The sequence below is a fragment of the Fukomys damarensis genome, unplaced genomic scaffold, assembly GCF_012274545.1.
Source record: "Fukomys damarensis isolate Sample0158 unplaced genomic scaffold, DMR_v1.0_HiC HiC_scaffold_32, whole genome shotgun sequence".
Lineage (NCBI taxonomy): Eukaryota > Metazoa > Chordata > Mammalia > Rodentia > Bathyergidae > Fukomys > Fukomys damarensis.
The window spans coordinates 33686144-33710601 of NW_022900944.1; the positions used below are offsets into that span (position 1 = coordinate 33686144).

At 35.4% G+C, this 24458-nt stretch overlaps 1 protein-coding gene across 1 annotated transcript in view; it reads left to right on the forward strand.

The window, feature by feature from the left end:
* Nfat5 (nuclear factor of activated T cells 5) overlaps positions 1 to 24458 on the forward strand; it is a 116728-nt gene that overhangs the window by 74035 nt on the left and 18235 nt on the right. Inside the window, exons 5-10 of the mRNA XM_010612349.3 lie at positions 469 to 659; positions 2821 to 2993; positions 8961 to 9095; positions 9218 to 9270; positions 17725 to 17857; positions 19949 to 20032. Coding sequence (XP_010610651.1) covers positions 469 to 659; positions 2821 to 2993; positions 8961 to 9095; positions 9218 to 9270; positions 17725 to 17857; positions 19949 to 20032 — 769 coding nt within the window. The remainder of the gene's footprint in view (positions 1 to 468; positions 660 to 2820; positions 2994 to 8960; positions 9096 to 9217; positions 9271 to 17724; positions 17858 to 19948; positions 20033 to 24458) is intronic.

Genomic DNA, 24458 nt, shown 5'->3' on the forward strand with positions numbered 1-24458 from the left:
ATATATATATATATATATTACCACAGAAGCTGGATGTCGTGATGCGCACCTGTAATCGTAGCACTCGGGAGCTAAGGAAGGATCACTACTGCAAGTTCAAAGTCAGCCTGGGATACATAGTGAGAATCTGTCTCAAAAAAAAAAAATTACCGTAGAATTTAAACTGTAGTTTTTTTTTTTTGTGGGAACTTAGACAGCTTTTCATTATAAAAATGCTCTTTCTCTATTTTTTCATGAGAATTTAAATTATTTCTATAATGTAATCCAGTTACATAGACAAGGTTTGGTTTTAAATACTTGTTTTTATAGTTAGTTTCTTTGAAATTCTAATTCAGGGGCCAGGAATTTAGTTCAGTGGTTCCTCAGCCTGTTTTGCAAGCATAAGATCCCAAGTTTGATGTCCTCATACAAAAAAAAAAGCATAAACAAATTCTAATTTGTGTTTCTGCTACATGGTATCTGTTGCAGCTGGAGGGCCATAATGAACCAGTAGTGTTACAGGTGTTTGTGGGCAATGACTCTGGTCGAGTGAAACCACATGGATTTTACCAGGCCTGCAGAGTAACTGGACGAAATACAACTCCCTGCAAAGAAGTGGACATTGAAGGCACCACAGTTATAGAAGTTGGCCTTGATCCTAGCAACAACATGACACTAGCGTAAGTACCTAGTAAGAATTTTTTTGTTGTATGTTACACTTTTGTCATAGCCTGTAAAAATTTTAATTCTTGGGGTAAAAGAGAAGGTTTTATTTCATTAAAATGTTTAAAATACTCCAAATGAAAAAAATAGATTATTATAGAGTAGCAGTGTGTTAAATTTAATTGTTTTGCCTTGTGCTAAAGAAATATAAATGGCAGGAAAAATTGACTAGGTGTTTAGTCTTTTGAAAATTATAGAGACTTACTGAAATTCAAAATATTAACATTAAAAATAAAAATTATTTGCTTTCCTAATTTCCCTTTGATAATTTTTGTTTTAGAGACTGTTTAATGAATTCTATGAATTATCTTGTCTCATCTTGTGAAAAGCATATTACTGGTTTATAGTCATTTGTTTTTTCTCCATACCGGGGATCGAGCTCAGGACCTTGCACTTGCCAGGCAAGCACACCACTGCTGAGCTATATCCCTAGCCCCTACAGTCATTTGTTTTTATTATTTTTCTGTATTTTAAAAAATTATATCCTGGCCAGGCATGGTGGCACATGATTGTAATCCCAGCCAGCACTTGAGTGGCTGAGGCAGGAGGACTGCCTCAAGTTTGAGTCCAGACTGGGCTGCGTAGCAAGATCATATTTAAAAAACCAAAACATATAAGATCCCAGTAATGAATGTAACTGTACTGTCTACCTAGAATGTACCAATAAATTAAATTTTAAAAAAGGAAACAAAACAAAACAAAATTATATCCTGACACCATGTGTTTTTGGTCTTAACACATTTTTACTGGCTTAAAAATGTTTGAAGTGTTAATGATTTAACTTTTTTTAAGTTACTTTTCCTTAAGCCTTTTGTAAAGGATGCTTAATCCTAAAATTAAACCATAACAGCAGCAAATATATTGGTATGGGGGAGACCTGTGTTGTGGTTATTTGTAATAGATAGATGCTAAACACATTATTTGGTGTTTGGTTTCCTTTTGCAAGCCATTATGAATAGATTGGCAAAGAGGCTAATTATTTTTTAGAAAGGGTAAATTTTAAGAAATATTAAGTAAAGATTTATTTTTTACTTGAATTTTTTAATATTATACAAATAAATTACATAGTCAAGGAAGAAAGGAAGAGAGTTATTAATAATAAAAATAGTAAGGACTGGGTGTGCACCTCATTTCTTTCTTTCTTTTTTTTTTTTTTTTTTTTTTTGTACTAGGGATCAAACAGGACCTCATACTTGAGAGGCAGTTGTTGGCCCCACTAAGCTAAATCTCTGCTTTCTCCCTCCCCCTCTCCTCTCTTCCTCTCACTCCTCTTCATTTCACCCTCCCTTTGTCCCTTTCTTTCTTTTTGAGACAAGGTCTCACTATATAGTTCAGACTGGCTTTGAACTCAGTATGTAGCCCAGGCTGGCCACAAACATGAGATGATCCTCCTGCTGTAGTTCCCCTTCCTGAATTACAGGTGCTAGAATTACAGGTCTGTGCCACCATGCCCCTCTTACACCTCATTTTTACTATGTGTTTAGCATACGATAGGCCCATAAGTTAATCCTCAGCACCTCCAAAAAAAAGGAAAAAAATATGTACTTTTTTAAGAAAGCTGGAAGCAGAGTAATAAATTTAAAACATACTCTTGGAAACAATATCCTTCAAAACTTCACTTCCCTGAAATAAATAATTTTAATAAATAAATATTTTAATATTTAGCTTCCCAATCATTTTTGGGCAAAATTGAGATAATAGTGTGTTCATTTTTTTGTAACCTTTTTTTCACTTAACATATGAGCATTTTGCCACATCATTAAATGTTATAACATTTTTTGATAGCTGTATGTATTCCTGAGGGATGGAGGGAGGTGGGGAAGAGACTGAGCAACTAAGGTAAAGAGTCTTTTACAACCCATTATTTCTGTTCAGATTTTAACATAGTGATTTTATTTCCTTACTATGTTCCCTATTTTTATAAACCGAAGATTGACAAGATCAGGAACTCCTAATGTTTAGAATTTACCCTTCAGTACTTTTGAGTTTGTCATCTTAGCACTATATTATACATTCAAATAATGGATAAGTACATTTTTTAAAGAAAACCTTATTTGATTAATAATGTTGTAATATTTATACAACAAGATGTTAATTTTGTACTTTTTTCTGTGCTAGGGTGGACTGTGTAGGGATATTAAAATTGAGGAATGCTGATGTTGAAGCCAGAATAGGAATTGCTGGTTCCAAGAAGAAAAGTACTCGAGCAAGATTGGTTTTTCGAGTTAACATCACAAGAAAAGATGGCTCTACTTTGACATTGCAAACACCCTCCTCTCCAATTTTGTGTAGTAAGTAAGAAAATACGTAGATATTTTTAAAAATGGAGACTATTTACTTTCAGATATGTCTTAACTTTTACATTTTCATACATTCAAGCTTCTGGTCATGCAGAATTTTAAATACTCTAAAAGCTACAGTCAAGAGCTACACACCCTGGCATACCCCTGTGGTTCCAGCAAAGTGCAAGCCTCAGCGAGGCAAGAGGATCACTTGAGCCCAGGATTTTCAGCTGGCTTGGGCAAAATAGAAAGATTGTGTCTCTTAGATTAAGTTTTATTTAAAAATTTCTTAGATTAAAATATTTAATCTTAGCCAGGCGTGGTGGCGCATGCCTGTAATCCCAGCACTGCGGAGGCTGAGGCAGAAGGATCACTGTGAGTTCAAGACCAGCCTGAGCTACATAGTGAGTTCCAGGTCAGTCTCAACTACATAGTGAGACCCTGTCTCACCTCCCCCAAATTTTTTTAATCTTTAGATTAAAATTTATTTTCTGAGCTAAACTAAAGGTAAGTAATCAAAATAAAATTCAAAATGTATGTAGCATTTAATAGTTTCTTGTTATCATATAATAGTTCCCCAAAGTAAATTGCAAAGCTAAAGCATTTTCCAAATACCTTTACTGTGGTAAATTGCTTTGGTCCTGTGTTTTGCGTTAGACTGTAAAAGTAAAGTTAGCAGAACTTCATAAATAGTAGCGTGTCAGAAGTTTGAATTACAAATTATAGTGTTATAGTATACTGTTAGTGGGGAATAAATTTTTTTGTCACCTTGTCATTGAACATAACGTGGGTATATGTGTATTTACATAACAGTTATGTTGTTATATGTGTCTCATTATAATTGTAGTTTCTCTCTAATGAGTGTTGCAAATAATAAATGGGGAAATCTTGTTATATCATTGAAGAAAATTTCCAGTATCGATTATTTGGCATTGGGGTTTTTTTTGTTGTTGTTTCTAGGGATCAAACTTGGGTCGCTTGTGAGGCAGGTGGCAAAACCAGAGCTAAATCTCTGGCCCCTGGCGTTGCTTTTTTATAATTCTTTTTTATGATTTATATTTTATTTCAAAAGAAAATTATTATTCCAGTTGGGTTTCCTATTGTGTTGCTTTGGGCCTTATGACCATGCTACCACTTGGATAGTTACAGATACTTCGTTATTTATTTGTTCCTTAGTTTTGTTATTTATCTTCTGTAAGCCATATGTTTAATTCTTTTAGTTCACATCAGAAATTATTATACTTCAGCTTACAAACATCCTAATTTTAAGAAGGAAATACTGGAAATATCTTTCTGATCTCAGCGGAGTTCAGTTGAATTTCTCTTATTATGTAAATTTTGTTTTTATACTGGCATTTCCTTTTGGTGCTTTCTAGGTATTTATTTTGTTTTGCTTGTTTTGTTTTTTGGTACCGGGGATTGAACTCCGGTCCTTGTGCTTGCAAGGCAGGCCACCGAACCACTGAGCTAAACCCCCAGCCCTTTCTAGGTATTTATAAATAGACTGTTTTCAAAGTTTGTGGACTCTATGGCCATTCTGTCATGCTCAGAGAGGAACAGAATGAATAATCTATATGTGGTTAATGAAATTGTGAAGCTTTTCTAGTTGAATTGTTCAGTTTCTTAACGTCATATAATTTCATGACATGGCCTTAATTAAATAGTATTAGGATGCAGTTGGAATTTAGTGAAGCATAATCTAACACTTTGAGCAGGTTTATAACTGTTCTCTGAAGAGTAGAGCCAGGTGTTGCTTAATGCCTCAGGTCATAATGCTTTAGTAGGGACTGGAAAATATTTGCCAGTTTGGTTTGCTTATTCCTTATTAGTTCATTCATTCATTTCTCCCTTTCCTAATTTTGTTGTTGACAAAGTATGAGTATACCTAGGTAAAAAGATGGTAAAAAAAATAAAAGAAATAAAAAACATGACCTCCTAACTAAAACATTTTATCTTTAATTATCATTGTTAATTCTCAGCACTAATGATAATACATGTCCATATTATAAATAAGTATGTCTTGCCAAAAAGCTGTTTCTGCAATAGATATGATAACCATAGGAAGCAGCAGTATACAGTGGAAGTTACATAAGGCTAATAATAATAGCTACCATGTTTAACTCTAGCTATGTGCCTGACATTTCACTAAGTACTCTACATAAACATTGTCATTTAAGTCTCGCCATCACTATATGTGGCTTCCATTCTACAGAGGGTGATGAAAGAGATAGATAAAGACCACATAAAGGATGAATAGCAAGGTCAGGATTTAAACAAAACCTCTGCTTTTAGTTACTCCGCTGTACTGCCATGACAGTCCCTTAAACTATGGCATTGAAACTAAGTTTGAACAATCCACTTTGTCCTAGCCATGGCATCTGGATAATTAAAACTGATTACAATGTGAAATTATTTTATTTGGGGTGCCAGGGATCAAACTTGGGTCCTTGTGCTTGCAAGGCAGGTGGCAGAACCACTGAGCCAAATCCCTGGCCCCACAGTATGAAATTATTAGAGAACTGTTTCCTTTATCTAGGATATTTCTATTCTATAATTTAGACTTTTATGACTTTAAGAAGCAAATTTAAATTTATATTAGGGAATTTTATTAAATACCTGTGTTTGTTTTTTCCATTTTCTTTTGTAGATGCCATTTATTATGGAGTTTTAGGACATGTATTTTATTTCTTTAATTGACTATTTGGCACTTACCTTGCCATCTCTTAGAAAAACTGGATTAGATAAGCATTGCCAACACCTTTTAAAGAAAAGGAATTTCAAAATAACTAGAAAAGAACAGTCCAAAAGTTTTCAACACACAGAAATGATTGAGGAAATAGAAATATCCTGTTAGCGATTTGATCACTACATATTGTATATGTGTGTCAAATTATTGTACTGTATTCTTATGTACACAGATAATGAGTCAATAAAAATTTTATTTAAAGTAATACTGGCATTGCATGATATTTAAAAAATTAAAAGTTGTCTGGAGAAATTTGAGTACTTGATTAAGATGGGATCATAGTAGGGAAAGGGGCCTGGGAAGCACTACTCGGCCATCTGTTTAGTCAATGTGACAATGAAACATTAAAATCAACATAAAAGAGAAAATGGAGGTATGTTTGCAGAGTTGGTCCTTATGTTATTTTAGAATAGAAAGTGCTAGAATAATTATCTATTAATATTTTTATCTTTCTTTTTAGTATTGTCATAGAATTTTATATAAAATGATTTTTTTTCTTTAAAGTGTTGTATAACTCCCCTGGCAAAAGACTAAACTTCTTTATGTATTCCTTTTAATGGATTAAGGGTTTGATTTTTTTAAAACTCCGTTCCTTTTTTTTTTTTTTTTTTTACCAGGGATCGAACTTAAAAAATCCATTCTATTTAAAAATGTTAATTTTGGTTTATGCTCATGGCTTTTCAGTAAATATTACTAGTCATTGATCTGTGGATTGGTTATTTAACTGGCAACAAAATGAAAAATTTTAAGTTTTTAAAACTACTTTTTAATTTTTCTTAAATGTTAGGCTAGATAAAAAAGAAAAGGTATTAATTTTATTTTTCATGGTAGCATCTTTGAGTTCCCAGTTGATGTTATTCTTCCTTAGTGAATATTCTTCCTTGCTTATTCCTTCTCTCTAGTGAGTATTATTACTCTTAATAGTGTTGCCCACTAAAACTGTTCTGCGTTAACCCATTTGATCCTGATTACAACTCTGTTATTTTAATAGAGTAGAAATTACTCATTTCAACTGCTGTGTAATAGAAGGAATAAATCTTGTTTATTCGAGTTGCGTCATGGCAGATGAAAAAGATGTTGATTTATTTGTCGTTATTCATTCATTCTTTTATTTTGTAGTACTAGGAATTGAACCCACAGCTTCCACTATGAAGCCCTTTCTTTTTATTTTTTATTTTGAAGTAAAGTACTACTAAGTTGCCCAGGCAAGGCTTGAATTTGTATTCCTCCTGCCTCAGCCTCCCAGATTGCTGGGATTATAGGCTTATGCTGACATGCCCAGTTTTGTCCATTGTTTTGGGCTGGTCTACTGTTGAATATAAAAAGAAATTTATTTATTTTAATTAATGATGACATAATAATGGACATACTTCCTAATTCATATGACTTTAATTTTTTTGCTTTTTTTTTTTTTTCCCCCAGTACCAGGGATCAAACTCAGGACCTTGTGCTTGTGAGGCAGGCACGACACCACTGAGCTAAATCCCTGGCGTGACTTTAATTTTTGAGTAGGATATTGGCATAGAGGGATGTATTTGTTATTTTAAATTTAGATATAATCAAGTTCATATTTTATGTCGCATAGATGAAAGTTTTTTTCTCTTATACCAGCTTTATTGAAAATATTCATAGACCATAAAATTCACCATTCTAGTCTATAAAGTTAAATGCATTTTAGGATATTCATAAAGTTGACTAGTCATCACCATTAAATACTTTTAGAGGGTGTTTGTTTGTTTGTTTGTTTGTTTTCCAGGGATCGAACTCAGGACTTTGTGCTTACTAGGCAGGTGCTACGCTGCAGAGCTAAATCCCCAGACCCTTTTAGAGCGTTTTTGTTAATATACTAAAAAGAAACTAGCAATCACTATCAATTCCCCTATCACTTTGTCCCGAGAAAGCACGTCTTTCTCCAAGGATTTGTTCATTTTGAACATTTGATATAAAAGAAATCATAGGATATATAGCCTTTTTATTTGGCTTTTTATGTAGCATATTTTCAAAGTTCGTGTGTATTGCAGTATGTACTTTATTCCTTTTTATGGCTGACTGTTACTCCATTTAATGAATATATACCACATTTTGTTTCTCTGTTTCCATCTGTTGGCTATTACGAATAGTGCTGCTATGAACATACATGTACAAGTTTTGCTGTGGACATCTGTTTTCATTTCTCTTGTGTCTCATTTTAGACAGTTTATTGCCTACATTTTTGTTTTAGGATTTCTAGAAATCCTATAGAAAATTTTTGTTTTTCTTGTGTTTTAAACATTGTTCTGTATGTCTCCCCTTTTAAACATTATTTTTTAAAAAGTAAGACAAGTTCCTTTGTTCAACTTGATCATTTTGTGTTTTTTCCTCATTCACTTTACTTGTCCTATTTTTAAAAAACAAAATACAGTATTCTAAAAAAAATCATATTTATTGAATCAGCAAATTTTGACAAATTGTTCAGATGAGCTTCTTTTCTTTCATTTTTAACAGTTGGACTTATTGGAGACTATGGTTTAGCTCAGAGAAGCAATTGTATGTTCTAATAGTGACTCATTTCTCATTTAGTCATTCATTCAATATAAATTAAATCCACTGGCCCTCAATTCTAGAGTCTACCTGGGGTGAATTTTTTAAAAATTGAAAAGGTTTAACCCTTAATCATACTCTCCAAAGGTGAGTATTAGGCTTGTTTTTGTTCTTGGAAAGCTTGATAGTTTGTTTTTGCTTTTTAAATAGGTTCTTATTATATTGTCAGAGATGTTGTGATGATATAGCATAGCTCATATTTTAAAGGTTAGGACTTTGGGACAAGCCTGTTTTAAAATATTTAAATTTTCAAGAAAAATATTAAGATGAGGGCTGGGGATATAATTCAGTTGCAGAGCACTTTCCTAGAATATAGAAGTACTTAGATTTGATTCCAACCACTACGAATACTTAAAAACAAAATTATTAAGACAAAACATGACCACGTTCATTTTTTCAAACTTTTATCTGTTACCTAAGGACAAAGATGACATTTATCTGTGCCTATAAAGTCTTAACAAAGCTTATTAAGAATTAATATGGACTTCTCTAATTTTTTTTCTCCACCCTCTCAAGGGAAAAGTGAAGCTGCTGAATAATTTAAATTCAGGGTCAACAGGACAACTCATAGACTAGATATATAAATGCAAGTTGATCTTAGATAAGAAATGTGTTAGTTCTTTTTATGGAATGATTGTGTATACCCACAGCTCAGCCAGCAGGAGTGCCAGAGATCTTAAAGAAAAGCTTGCACAGCTGTTCAGTGAAAGGAGAGGAAGAAGTCTTTTTAATCGGCAAGAACTTTCTTAAAGGAACTAAAGTTATTTTCCAAGAAAACATTTCTGGTAAGTAGGCATCTTAGTATACAAAGATTGTTTTATGTTTCACTTTGTCATAGATACAGTCATACCTACAGAATAAAACAATAGTACAAAAAATTTAGTGAGTCTCTTTTTATTTCAATCAGATGAAAACTCTTGGAAATCAGAAGCTGAAATCGACATGGAATTATTTCATCAGGTAGAATTTAACCCTTTATATAATTTGCTTATTTACTCTTTTGAATAATATGGTTTTGTTCTGAAATTTTTTTAATATGTAGACTAAATTATTATGGATTGATGTGAATTAAACTTTCTTTCTTTGAGTTTTTGTTTTTGTTTTTGTTTTTTTTTTTTTTTTTTTTTTTTTGGTACCGGGGATTGAACTCTGGTCCTTGCACTTGTAAGGCAGGCCACCAAACCGCCGAGCTAAATCCCCGGCCCTGTTTTTGTTTTTTACTGAAAGTGAATTATTCCTCTAATGAGAAGAGTGCCTAATTCTCAATTTTCAAGTTGAGGGCAGTAGCCAAAGTTACTAATAAATAAATAAAACACTTTGCCTGCCTGCCTTTCTTTCTCTCTCTCTCCCTCTCTGTCACCCTTTCTATTTCTTTTTGCCTTTCCTGCTTACTTGCTGCCTGCCTGCCTGCCTGTCTCCCTCCCCTCCCCTCCCCTCTTCTCTTTCTTTTCTTGGGGTGCATGCCTGTAATCCCAGCTACTCAGTAGGCTAAGGCAAGGAGATCTCAAGGTCATGACCAGTCTGGACAATTTAGTAACACCCAGTCTTACCCCCCAAAAAAGAAGTACAAAGAACTGGGGATGTATCTCAACACTTCCTGGGTTCAATTCCCATTATCACAAAACATACAACAGTATCTGTTTATAGGACTCTGCCATGAATTGTTTTCACATAACAAGGTAAAACTACAAAACAAGGATAATGACCTAAGATTCATTATATAGAGCAGAGAAGATCAAGCCTGTAGAAATTGACAATAACAAGAGAAAAGTCTAAATTTATGAGCAAGTTAGAAGGCACATGCAGAAGAGTAGTATTTACAGGTGTACATTGGGTGCAGGTCAAGCTAACTAGTTCAGAATAACGACGCCTAAAATTTAACATACAGAGGTGATAGAGATAGAAAATAACACTTGAAAGCAAGCAGTGCAATGGAAAAGGTAGGAATTGGAGAAAATATAGCCAGTATATCTAGAACATTTATAATTTATTTGGTTTGTAATTTTTTTACTTTTCTGTGTAAAAACAATAAAATTGTTAAATATTTTATATCCAGTATATTGCCAAATTCAAGGCTATGGCCACAGTCAAGCCTGCCTTCATTTCACATACCAGCCACAGGTTCAGAGGTCTCCTGGCCACCGTGCTCTCTAAGTACCTGGCTACAAATCTAGGTTTTCGTACTGTTTCCTCAGATTTAATAATTTTCTAAAATTTGCAGAACTCTGGAAAGTGCTATACTTACAAGTACAGGTTTATAGCAATAAAAGGGTATAAATCAGAACCAGTAAAGGGGAGAAAAACATAGGGAAAGATCTGAGAGTCTCGAAGGTGAAATAGTTACCCTCCAAGATGCATTGCCTTATCTCAAAATATCATTGCATGACAATATGCAGAGATGCCAAAGCTCACCCACACCCTTGCTGTCCATGGGTTTTATTGATTTTTTTTTTTTTTTTTAGACAGTCTCTTGCTTTGTAGTTTAGGCTGTCTTTGAACTCACTAGATGGCCCAGGCTGGCCTCGAACTCAGGTCAGTCCTCCTGCCTCAGTGTGCTGAGTGGTAGGACTACAGGTGTGTACCACTTTACCCAGTTTATTTGGATTTGATTATTTATTTTGCATTTGTCTATGCAGCTGACCTATACTCTCCAGTTCCACCAGAGGTCAGAACTGATACAGCTCCTATTACAAATGACATTGTTAGGCATGGTGGCTCAGGCCTATAATCCCAGTACTACAGAGGAAGAAGCAGGCAGATAATCGTGAATTTGAAGTCATCTAGGCTACATAATGATTTGAAGGCCAGTCTGAACTACATAGCAAGACTATGTCTCCAGAAAGAAAAAGAGTTTGACATTGTTAGCTTGTGCAGTGACCAAAAACCTCAAAGATACCCAATCCGATGGGACATTGCAGGAGTGTAGAGGTCACTTCTCAGTAATTAAAGGTAAAGACCAGATCTCCCTTTATGTACAGTTAATTCTTTGCTACATGGAATCATTTAGTTTCCTATGTATCTAGACAAACACTATATAAAAAGTTTTCCTCTAGCCTTGTCCTATTACTTGCTTTAGAAAAGAGATAGACTTCACAGTCACTCTTTTGTCGCCTATACTGTTGGACACTGTCTCCTAGGTTTCCAGACTCTATGGGGTTGAGTGTGTGTGTGTGTGTTTGGGGTTTTTTATTTTTTTAAGACACAGTCTTGATTTACAGTTTAGGTTGGCCTTGAGCCCAGGCTGGCCTTAAACTTAGGACTTCTGCTCCCTCAGCCTCCTGAGTGTTGGGATTACAGATATGCACCACCATGCCCAGCTTCCAGACTGTTTTTTTCTTTTCTTTTTAATTGAGTTTATTGGTACATTTTAGGTATACAGTACAGTTGCATTCATTACTGGGATCTTGTATCTTTACATGACAGGTCTTGATTCTCATTTTTTCCACTTGTCCCTGCCCTCCCTTCACCCCTTCCTCCCCTCCCCATTTACAAACACTTTATTTCCATTTTTTCATTTTCTCATATTTTTTTCTTTTCCCTTATTACCTTTCCCCTACCCTTCCCATGCAGACTATTTTAACTGAAATTCTAGTAGGAGTTTTGTCCTAACAATCAGTGTTTCTATGAAAGATTAAGTAACTTTTGTGCCTCCATTTTCCAATCTAGAAGATAAGCTTTTTCACTAGATTATTTGAGCTCCTAACTCTGACATTTTATTATTTGGGGGGAGAGGGGACAGGCTCTCACTGTGTAGTTCAGCCTGGGTTTCTTGCAGTCACTTTGTAGCCCATTCTGGCCTCAAACTCATGCTGATCCTCCTGCCTCAGCCTTCCAAGTGCTGGGATTACAAGTGTGCACCACCACACCTGGCTCTCTGATTTATTTTTTATACAACAATCAGACAATCCTCACTCCCTCAGTATCTTCCCCCTAAAAGCCTCCTGAAAGTCAGTGACAACATAGTATTGCTCTTCTGTGATCCTCCTAATACCACCTACTTAATAGATAATCATGAAAAACTTGTCAGTTTGTTTTATTCCCTTTGGAAAAAAGAGAACTCTGACCTAAGATCTGTTTTTTTCCTGAGGGCACTTCAAACCCTATATTCAACCAGGTTCTTACATACCAGTTTTAGTCCTGACTGAAACTCTGTGTGCCATGAGCATGTTTCACTTTTTGAGAAATCAGTTACATTAATATAAATTTTCTAGACCAATGATTTAGCTCATTGGTGCTGCCGCCTGCCTCACAAGACAAGGTCCTGAGTTCGATCTCCAGTACCAAAACAAAAAGCCCCCTATTTTATTTTAGCGTGTTGTTTAGTATAGAACTTTATTTTAGCAAGTCATTGCTTTCTCTTCATTCTTCCCTTTCCCTCTCCCTCATTTTCCCCTTCCTCCCTCCTACTTGCCTTCCTTCTTTGCTTCACTTTGAGGCATAGAGTATGTCTGCCTGTCTGTCTGTTTGTTTGTTTGTTTTGGAACTGGGGGTTGAACCCATGGAATCAGAACTCAGATCCAAAGGAGTTGATTCTAGAGATCATAGAATCTCTTTGGGGGAAGACAAATTAATATTGGAAGAAAATATGTTAGAAAAATAAATTGGGAGGCTGGGGATATACCTCAGTACAATACCTCCTTAGCATATAGAAGGCCCTGGGTTTAATCCTCAGAATGGATAGTTGTGGATAGAAGTGAGGAGGAAGGAAAAGAAAAAGAAGAAAAATGAAATGGAACTTTGGATATGGTAAAGAAATATCAGGCAATAGCCAGGTGAGGTGGTGCACTTCTCTAATCTTGACACTCTGGGAGGCCGAGGCAAGAGGGCACAACTTCAGGTCTTGCCTTGGGAACTTCGTGAAACCCTGTCTCAGAATAAAAACTGAAAAATAATGGGATATAGCTCAATTCAAAGACACTGGGTTCATTCCCTAGTACCACTAAAAATAATAAAAAAAATAAAAGTCTAGATGGGGAATTTGGCTTAGGGGTTCTGCTGCCTGCCTTGCAAGTGCAAGGGCCCAAGTTTGATCCCTGGTACAAAAAAAAAAAAGAATCTAGCCTGCATAGATAAATCAAAAGATACCTGCAATATTTAAAATAACCTAGAGGATATATAATAGCAAAGGTCATTTAAAGATAACTTTACAAAGTATAATTATAATAGATAACCCAACCTCAATTGATCTGGTATTAAGCTTTTCTATTATGTAAATATTGAGATTAATGAAATCTGAAAAACACTTCTTTAATATTTGACTTTTAGTCAAGCCCATAGCATACTGTGTCTCATACTCACATAAGGTAGTTAATGGCTATTTTATCTACTCTCTTTTAACAACTTGTAGACAAGTTTTTTATAACCTTAATTGCCTATTCATACACACACACACACACACACACACACACACACACACACACACACACATTTATTTGTGTGTATATATACATCTGTGTAAAAGAATATACATATATAAAAGGATATGTTTAGGGAAGAAAGACTTATAAATATGCAAAGGAGATTCTTTTTTTGGAGACAGGGTCTCACTGTGTAGCTCAAGCTGGACTTGAACTCACTATATAACCCAGGATGGCCTCAAACTTGAAGAGATCCTTCTCCCTCAGGCTCCCAAGTGCTGGGATTACAGGGATGTACCACCATGCCTGGCACAAAGGAGATTCCTCAGACATACCAAAAAAAGATTCTCAGCAGAATTATTGAGAACTAGGTTAAATAATAACCTGAGAATTTAGAGGGCATGTGTTTCAAATTGGCTCTTATACTAGCTTTATAATGTGTCTTTGGTCCAGACCAATTATGTATATCCCACATGTAAAGTGAAATTTGAAATGATAAATTATCTCATAAGAAAGTGAAAAATATCTATCATTACTTATATATGCTGAACAAAAATTACTGCTGAGATGAGAGATGGTTACTTTAAATTCAAGTAGCTTTCTCTTTTTTCTATTCAAAAACATTTTTTTTTTTTAATTGGCAGTACTGGGAATTGAACCCAAGGATTCTTTACTGAGCTACTCCCCCTTTTAAAATATTTTATATTTTGAGTCTTGCTAAGTTGTCCAGACTGCCCTCAAAGTTGTGATCCTCCTGCCTCAGCCTCCATAGTAGTTGGTATTATAGGCATGTACTACTACACCTGGCCAAGCAAATTCTTCTAAGAAATTAAAATTCAGGGCCCGGGATTTAGCTTAGTAGTTCTAGCTACTAGTTCTACCTACCTCACAAGCACAAGGACCCGAGTTCGATCCCCAGTACAAAAAAAATAAATAAATAAAATTCAGACATACCTGTCTTTTCTTCCCCAGAGAACATTATACATGCTCCAAAAGCCTCTCAATCCTTTGTGTACTTTTTACTATATTACAGAGGTACTTAATTGCTCCTGAGAGTAATATTAAAACAACTTTGATCACTATTTTCAATTTATCTAGTTTTCACTCAAATCTTTTATAATTTCTAGATTCAGATTAACCAGGTCTGGAAAAGTAGTATCAAAAAGGTTTTTAGCTGGGGTTAGTGACACACCCCTGTAATCCCAGCACTCAAGAGGCTGAGGCAGGAGGATCCCTGCAAGTTGGTGAAGGAGGCCAGCCTAATCTATATTCCAAGATCATATCTTAAAGAACAAAACAAGAAAATAAAGGTTTTTAAAAAAAATTTTCAAGAGAGATTTACTTAAATATACTCTGAAGCAAGTAAAGAAGTATTTTTTAGTAAAGTATTTTAATTAAAGTATGTATATAATTTTTATACACTAATCATTACTAGTACCAAAAGACAAGGTTTTTTTAAATATTCAGAATAATAATTTCAGTTGTAGAGTTTGTCAGATAGCTGAAAAGTAAAGAATATTTTACAAGCCACCCATTAAAGCTATCTTCTTAACTCTGGGTAGATTGCTTCTGTGATATAGTAGTGGTATTAAGCAATAGAGTAAAAATGACAGTGGACAATATATAAAAGCCCTGTTTCTTTTGTTTGTTTGGTTGGTTGGTTGGTTGGTTGGTTTTTTGGGTTTTTGTTTTTTTTGTTTTTTGAGACAGGGTCTCACTATGTAGTTGAGACTGGCCTGGAACTCACTAGGTAGCTCAGGCTGGTCTCAAACTCACAGTGATCCTCCTGCCTCAGCCTCCCGAGTGCTAGAATTACAGGCATGAGCCACCATGCTGGGCCAAAAGCCCTGTTTCTAAATAGTTCATATCATTCAGGTGTGTTTTTGATGACCATAAGTATTCTTCACACACACCCCGTAACTGGAGGTGTATGCATTTATACTACATGTTCTTCCACCTGATTTCAAAGCATGTGGATTTTTTTGGTTTTTATTTTGTTTTGGGATTTTGGGTTTGGTGGGGGGGTTGTTTTGTTTTTTTAGGATAGCTAGCTTAGGCATACTCTGTTAATGCCATATATTTGGAGCAATTTCAGAGTGTTTTAAAATGGTTTGAAAACAAATTTTTAGCCAGTCATGGTGCGTGCTGTGTACTCTTGTAATCCCAGCAATTGGGAGACTGAGACAGGAGAAACATTGAGTTTGGTGGTCTACATTGTTGGGACCCTATCTCAAAAAACCAAAACAAACATTCAAGTGCTCAGAAATTGAAACCTTGTATTGACCTTATTTATCCCATGTTTTACTTAACTGGGTCAACCAACTATAATCTAAAATAAATGTTCTCAAACTCATCTCACCCTAAGCTGCCTGCTTTGGGCTCCTGCAAGTAAGATAATTGGTAAAGTGGGTATTCTATTATAAGGAAGAAGAAAAAGTTGCTGATATGTGGTTCATGTTAGCACCAAAGAAGATAAAAGTGTTGATGAAGCATTTAAAAACTCCACTCTTTTCTAATGATACATCTGCCTCTATTCTAACTAAAAATATCTTGGATTAATTGGAGTTTGGATACACTGAACGTTATTTGACTTTTTAAAAATTTTATTGATAGCCGGGCGTGGTGGCGCATGTCTATAATCCCAGCACTTGGGAGGCTGAGGCAGGAGGATTGCTGTGAGTTCGAAACCGGCCTGGGCTACAAAGTGAGTTCCAGGTCATTCTCTACATAGTGAGACCCTGACTCAAAAAACCAAAAAAACAATTTTTTTTAAAATTTATACATTTAATGTATGCAATATAATGACATTCATTGCTGGAAATTTGTACTGTTACATAGTCAACCTTGGTTCTTATTTTTCCCCCATTCCCCTGCCTTTCCTTCAACCCCTCCCTCCCTATCTATAAAGACTTTGTTTCCGTTATTTGACTTTTAATGAGAAAGTGGTTAGGAAGGTAGTAAACTGCATTTTGAAGTGCATCTCATCTTGAAATTGTACAGAATATATGCTACCTGACTTTATGCTTAGTGGGTGGCTTGGTTACTTCTCTGTTTGCTAGGAAAAGATACCTGATACCCAAAGTTAAAGGAGGAACGGTTCATTTTGGCTCACAGTTTGTAAAGGTTTCAATCTTGTGTTTGACTGGCTCCAAAGCAGAGTGGTATGGCAGAGGGGCATAGCAGAGGAGAAACCAGTCCATGATAGGGGCAGGCAGGACGAGGCAGAAAAGCAGCAGCAGCAGGCCTGCCTTCTTTCCTTCCCCTTATATTTTGTCCAGGCTACAAGCCTCTTGGTTGGTGCCACCCATACTCAGGGTGGAGCTTCCATTATCCGCTTTCATATAACCTAACCCAGCCACCTTTGAAGTTCCCCACCTATGACCACCAGAGGCTTTACGGGGACATCTAGATATAAGCCGTAATGGTGAGCATATATTTTTTCCTCATAATTTACTATTCAGCAAATAAAATTGAGTGTTTTTGTGTGTAGTACTATTCTGAACAGAGGAAATAGAGTGAAGAATAAAAAGCCTGGATTTTCATGGAACTTAAATACTTGTAACAGAAGAGGGACAAAAAAACAAGCAATCAGTGTAATTTCAAGTGGAAATAAGTTCTGCTGTAGAAATAAACCAAATTAGGTGATCAGGTTGGATAGGAGGACTACTTTAAACAAATTGGTCAAGGAAGGCTTCTATAAGGAGAAAACCTGAAAATGGGTAAGAAACCTGCTGTTTTAGGAGATGACGAGAATGTCACATTTGGAGAGGACAGTAATAACTGTATAATATGTGAAGAGAATGGACTGAGAAGGTCGTGCTATCTAGAGCATGGTACACTGGGGAAAAGTGGAAATGTGATGAAGGTGAAAGGGCAGGGACATCATAAGCCATTATAAGTTGAATTTTACCTTAAGAGCAATTGTAAGATTGATGTGAACCTGAGCATTGAAATATATTAATCAACTTTTAAACTTTATAAATAATAGGATATACACTTAATTGTTGTGAATTTGAATATTGCTTCTTTTCTGATTCTTACACTTTCTTTCAATTAGAACCATCTCATCGTCAAGGTTCCTCCATATCATGACCAACATATAACTTTGCCTGTATCTGTGGGAATATATGTAGTGACCAATGCTGGAAGATCCCATGATGTTCAGCCATTCACTTACACTCCCTACCCAGGTATGTCAAAACAAGACATTGTGAACTGAAATGAATAATTTCTAGTTCTTTGGACAGCTAAAGATCAGCCAACCAAAAAGAAAAGTTTATTCGATAGTGTGAATTTGGGGCAGGGGATTTAGCTCAGTGGTTCTGCCGCCTGTCTCACAAGTGCAAAGATCTGAGTTCAATCTCTGGTACAAAAAAAAAGTGTGAATTAATATTAACTTATTTTGGAAAGGGCATTGTTTAAAGAGACCAAATACGGCTTTTACTCTTAGTGAAATCATTTCTACCTTATACTTTAATAAGAAAAGCCAGAGATCTTCCTGATATTAGACTCTTTAATGCTATCTTAAAGGTTATTCCTTAGTAAGAACTGTCATTTATTGATACCTCTTATGTGCAGAAAAGTGAAAGTAGCTTTAGGAAACTGCTACTAGTTTAGTTTGCCAGTTATAGGGTGCTTTGAGGGGGAGTGGCTGTATTTGAACCTAATACCTCATGTGTGCTGAGCATGTGCTTTACCACATACCACAAGCTATGTTGGCAGCCATCTAGGGTGCATTTTGACAGATGGGAGGGATAACTTGGAGTAATAAGTAATGATAACTAACTTAAAAATGTCTCATCATTTGTTTGCCTGCATTTATTTAGTTGTCTGAAGAGGGAAAAAAAAGCCTTCTTCTGGCAAAATATAGGGAGAACATTTTGGAAATGGAAACTACATGTTCCATTGGCCTAAGCTTTGTTTCTGCCATAGTTACTGTTGGTTTAGTTCATTCTAGTCTCAAGGATACTTGAGAATTAGTAGTTTTTCCATATCTGTAGTTTACTTATATGTTATTCTCAAATAGTTCAAGATCTAGTGAGATAGAAGGTGAAGAAAAGTGGCAAGAAAAGAAAACCCTGGCACAAGATCATATCGGGGGCGGGCAGGGGTAGACTAATCTTGGTAATTGCCTTTTTCAACTCCCATTTTCTTTTTAATCATTTCTGAAGTTTTCAATATTAGTTTGTTTCCACTTTACTACAAAGGTATGACATAGTATATAATACTAATGAAATTCCTCTTGATATTTATGTGTCTCAAAATAGAAGATTGCAAGTAAAAATTTTGGAACATAAAGTTTAGGAATATTCTAGTTTCAGGATCTCAGCATGGTTGCACATACCTACAATCCCAGCTTTTGGGAGGCAGAGGCAGGAGAATGGGGCGGGTATGAAAGAAATAATAATCTGGTTTCAGTGAAAACAGGAGAAGATTGTTTTATAGTCAAAGACTAAATATTTGGTGTTTTTCTTTTTTTTCCCTTAAAAGGCCTCAAAATTCCCCCCAAAATTTTTTTCTGATTAGCTTTTGCATCACTTTTGTGGGAAGAAAAGGAAGCTGGCCTTGAAATTTTTGCTCTCCTAAAAATGCTGAGATTTTGTTGTTGTTTTTATTGATTAATCATAGGAATTTCAGGACTGCAGTTTAGCTTAAACATTCATCTAATGCTTTTAAATCAGTATGTTGAATAAATTATATATGTCAGTAAGTGGATCGTTTCTGGTGTTCTAATCTACATTTTATATCAGTCCACTCATCCCAGATTAGCAACAGGTATAGTATTAAGGAAATATTTAAAACCGCTGTTTTGATAAGTGATTATATGTTCCACTCACTGGAAATCAGTTAAATTGTAGAGGACAGACTACTTGTTACAAAAATTTCATTTCGCCCAATATGGTGACACACACCTATAATCCCAGAACTCAGGATGCTGAGGCAGGAGGATCACCATGAGTTCAAGGCCAGCCTGGGATACATAGTGAGTTCAGTGCCAGCCTGAACTGCATAGCAAGATCCTGTCTCAAAAAAACAGACTCCCCAGGGCCAGAGATTTAGCTCAGTGGTTCCCCTGCCTGCCTCACAGGCACAAGGTCCTGAGTTCAATCCCTGGTACCCACCCCACAAAAAAGAATAAACCTTCCCCAAAAATTATCTCAATTTAGAGTTTCTCATAAGAAGCTCTGTCAGAAAACAGTCGAATTAAAGGATTTTAAGATAATATAATTTGTTAAAATGAATAAATTTAAATACAGTACATGAACTTCTTTTTTTAACAGCAGCAGCTGGTACTTTGAATGTAACCGTGAAGAAGGAAATATCTAGCCCAGCAAGACCTTGCTCTTTTGAAGAAGCCATGAAAGGTACCAGATTCATTCTTTTCAAAAATTATTTAGGGCCAGTCTGGGCTACATAGTGAGTTCAAGGCTAGCCTGAACTACATAATAACACTTTCTCCACAAAAAATTGTAATTGAGCAGTATTTTTTTTTTAAGCAAACTTTAAATTCTGTTTAATTTAGGTATTTATAACACTTTGTGGGCCATCTTTCATATGTAAAATAAGTATTTGTTTAACTTTGTTGATTGTAGAGACTTGTTCAGCTTGATTTTTTTCCTTCATTAAGCATATAAACAGTTTTTTTAAAAAACACATTAGAGGGTGGGGGATTTAGCTCATTGGTTCTGCTGCCTGCCTCACAAGCACGGGGACCCATATTGAATCCCCAGTCCCCAAAAAACATAAAAATAAATAAATAAAAAACATTAGAGCCAGACGTGGTGATGCATGCCTGTAATCCCAGCACTCAGGAGGCTGAGGCAGGAGGATTGCTTTGAATTCGAGACCAGCCTGGACTACACAGTGAGTTCCAGGGCAGTCTGAACTACTTAGTAAGACCCTGTCTAAAAACACACACACACACACACACACACACACACACACACACACACACACACACACACACACAAGAATAACACACACACACTAGAATAGTGAAATTTAAAATTCTCCAGTATCAAAACTCTTGAAAACAATGTATCTCACACACACACACACACACACACACACTCTAGAATAGTGGAATTTAAAATTCTCCAGTATCAAAACTCTTGAAAACAATGTATGTAAGGGCCGAGGATTTAGCTCAGTGGGTCTGCCACAAGGACTGGAGTTTGATCACCAGTGGCCCCCCCCATGGAAAATAATGTATTTAAGGTACAAAAATGTAAAATAGAAGCTATAAAGCTTTCTTGTTTTAGTAAGGTTAATACTTGTCGTTGAGACTGAAAAGACCAAAATACATGTCATTTGGAAATGTTTCCAGTTCTATAATTATCATTCTTCCTTCTGAGATTTTTATTTGCTCCAACCAGTTTTAAGAAATAGTGAACATGATAAAGTCTGTCTTCAGAATGTTATAATGAGGTAGCATAGATTCTTTCCTTAGAAGATTTTTTTTTTGTACTGGAGATTGAATTCAGAACCTTGAGTTTACGAGGCAGGCACAGAGGATTTGTAATTCAGCTGTGGTATACAGTGATGATAATTTTGTGCCTTTATATATGAAGATGCAGGTTATATCATGTCATATTTGCGCAGTTTTGGTTTTTGATTATATTTTTCTGCCCTTGAACAAGAATATAAATTTAATTCACATGAATTAAATAAAATTTTAAGTATTTGAAATACTTTTAAGGGGAAATAACATGCTTATTAAGAAGTTTTATAAAGGACAGTAAATTCTTTTATCATCATAGTAAATTCATTGTTCTCAACTGTTCAATGTAGCAGACTCTGTGAGGTTGTTACCTCATTGTAATCATTTCATAGAATAGGAAGCCAAAGCTTAGGAAAAGTTAAATAATTTGCTAAAGGTCACTTAGCTGGAAATTTTAAAAATATTATTGGTTGAGCTTCATTGTGTAAATACATCTAAGAAAAAAAACATTCAAATTGTGTTATCAAACAAGTAATACCATAATTATCTATTAAAGTCAAGGAGGGCAAATATTATAAAAAATTATATGCAGATTTAAAATACCACATTGGAACCTAGTATTTTATATGCTTAATATACACCCCCCCAAAAAATTAAAATATTAAAATGACAAAAAGAGCGTCACAGTTGTTTATATCTGTTCTTGCCAAGTTTTAGGCATCTGTTCTTTCCCCTAAAAGACCCACGGATAGGACGCAGCCTAATCCAAGGTTTTGTTTTGTTTTATTTTGTTTTGTTTCTTTTGGTGTTGGGAATTATACCCGGGACTGTACATGTTAGGCAAGTTCTTAACCAATGAGTTATATCCTTAGCCCCTAACATAATCTAACAGATTATGAGCTAGGCTTAATGGTACATGTGTTTAATACCAAGTACTTTGGAGGCTGAGGCCGGAACAATCACAAATTCAAGGTCAACATGGTGAAGACTCTCGAAAGGGTCCATTCAGAACTAAGAAATTAGAAGTTTAGCTGGGCATGGCAGTACACATTTATAATTTCTTATATTTAGGAGGCTGAGGCAGGAGGATCACAAATTTGAATCTAGCCTGGGCAACTTAGTGAGTTCAAGTCCAACCTGAGCTGTAGCAAGACCTTGTTTTAAAGGAAACCCCAACAGTAATTATAACAATAATATCAATTCATTGATTTCTGACTAAATTTAAAATATAATAGCTAATCAAAAGCAGATACTACCCTTGATACATTGCTTATTTTTATGATTCTTTCAAATCAGAGCTTTGATACTATATCATTGTGCTAAATGGAATTTCAGTTAATGATACTTCAGTGATAAAGACTAAATACAGCATAAGTGAATTTTAAATTTGTGTTATGGCAATAATTCCTTAAGGATCCTTATAACTATCAATTATAGTAAGATTTAGAACTTGATACCCAAAGAATGGATAGATTTTTTTAATGCTTTCACTCTCAAGCAGGCTTTACCCAACTGCCTACATAATCCTGTCAAATAAAAGAAAGTGTACAGTGATCTACTGTTAAACATTTTTTGGAGGGCCGGGGATTTGGCTCAGTGGTTCTGCCACCTGCCTCGACAAGTGCAAGGGCCTGAGTTTGATCCCTGGTACCAAAAAAATAAAATTTCTTGGGAAGCTGGGAATGATAGCCCCTGCCTGTAATCCCAGCACACAGGAGGTTGAAGCAAGAGCATCATGGCAAGTTCGAGGCCAGCTTGAGCTACATGCTGAGACCTTGTCTCAAAGTGAAACAAACAATTTTTTAAATGTCTTCAGAAGTATCTCTAGAAAGTTTTCTGTATCTATGTAGGTACAGATAAATTTGAGTATAGACAAATAGATTGCTCAAAAATTTAAATGCATGGTTAGGACCTAGGGATAAAAAAAAGTTGATGTTCATTCTTTCATTTTCAGCTTTGGATGGAATAGTTGATTGCATTTGTATGAGAGCATGTACTTTAACTGGTTATAACTAACTGAATGCCAAGATTTAGGAGTTTGATGGAACTATAGAGATAATCTAGTTTGATCTTATTTTATAGTTGAATAAAGCAGTGTCTAGAAAGCTTAAGTGATTTGCTGAAGGTAATACAGGTAATAAAACTCAGATCTCCTGCAATTGCCTATATCCTTTTCAGTCTTTCATTTCCTCTTATAAGTCTTAATGCATATTTTAATCATTTACATTTGACCTAAAAGTGCTTGCTTTTAGTAAAAATTCTTGTTCTCGGTTTCTAGCATTATTATTTGGCATAAACTGTCAGTACCAATATTCAAATAAGTATTGAATTGATTAATTATGTGTTTATTTGCTTTCTGAATTTTCTGAATTGTCTGAAAGATCTCCCATAACTAGTATATAGACTTTACTTGCTTGTAATTTTTTTTCTTTCTTTACTAGAATATAATTTCTAGGTAGTAGAAAGTTTATCCATCATTAGCTCTTTGGCTGCTCAGAATCTAGAATATTGTAGGCCTCAATAAATATATACTGAAAATGTAAGCAGGGCATGGTGCACACCTATAATCCCAGCACTCAGTTGAGGCAGGAGAATCACTGAGGGCTCAAGGCCAGCCTGGGCCACATAATGAGAAAAAGAACATGTAAAAAGGAAAGACAATAGTAACATCTCTCAAGCTATTTAATGTTGTTTGAAGGCCCATTTAGGTATACTTGTGGGTTCTGGGACAAATAGTTGTGGGCTCATTTTCCTTCCTCTTCCTCACCAAATGCTACCAAATACCCTGGAAATAATTCATTACATAAAAGCACTTTGAAATATGGATAGAAAGTGGATTGACTAGAGCCGGGTGTGGTAGTACATGTCTGTAATCCCAACACTTGGGAGGCTGAGACAGGAGGATCGCTGTGAGTTCGAGACCAGCCTGGGCTATATAGTGAGTTCCAGGTCAGTCTCAACTACATAACTACATAGTGAGACCCTGTCTCAAAAAAAAAAAAAAAAAAAAAAAAGAGAGAGAGAGAGAGAGAGAAAGTGGGTTGGCTCGAGACCTCGGAACCTGATGAACAATACAACAGTGAGTTTACTAGATTTTCTTTTTTATCCTCCTCCATTCTGCATTAGGTGGTAGAGAGATTTTGTGACCCAGAGCTTCCAACAGGCACAGGCATAAAATAAATCAATAAATAGACAAGAAAACCGGAGACTTAGCTCAGTGGTGCTGTGACTGCCTGGCAAGCAGCTTTCTTTGCCCAAAGGACTGAGAAAAGGAAAGACTTGTAGAGGCTTAATGGTTTGCTTGCATGTTGTGGCAGCAGCTAGCCCACTTACAGGGTTTAGAAGCCAGT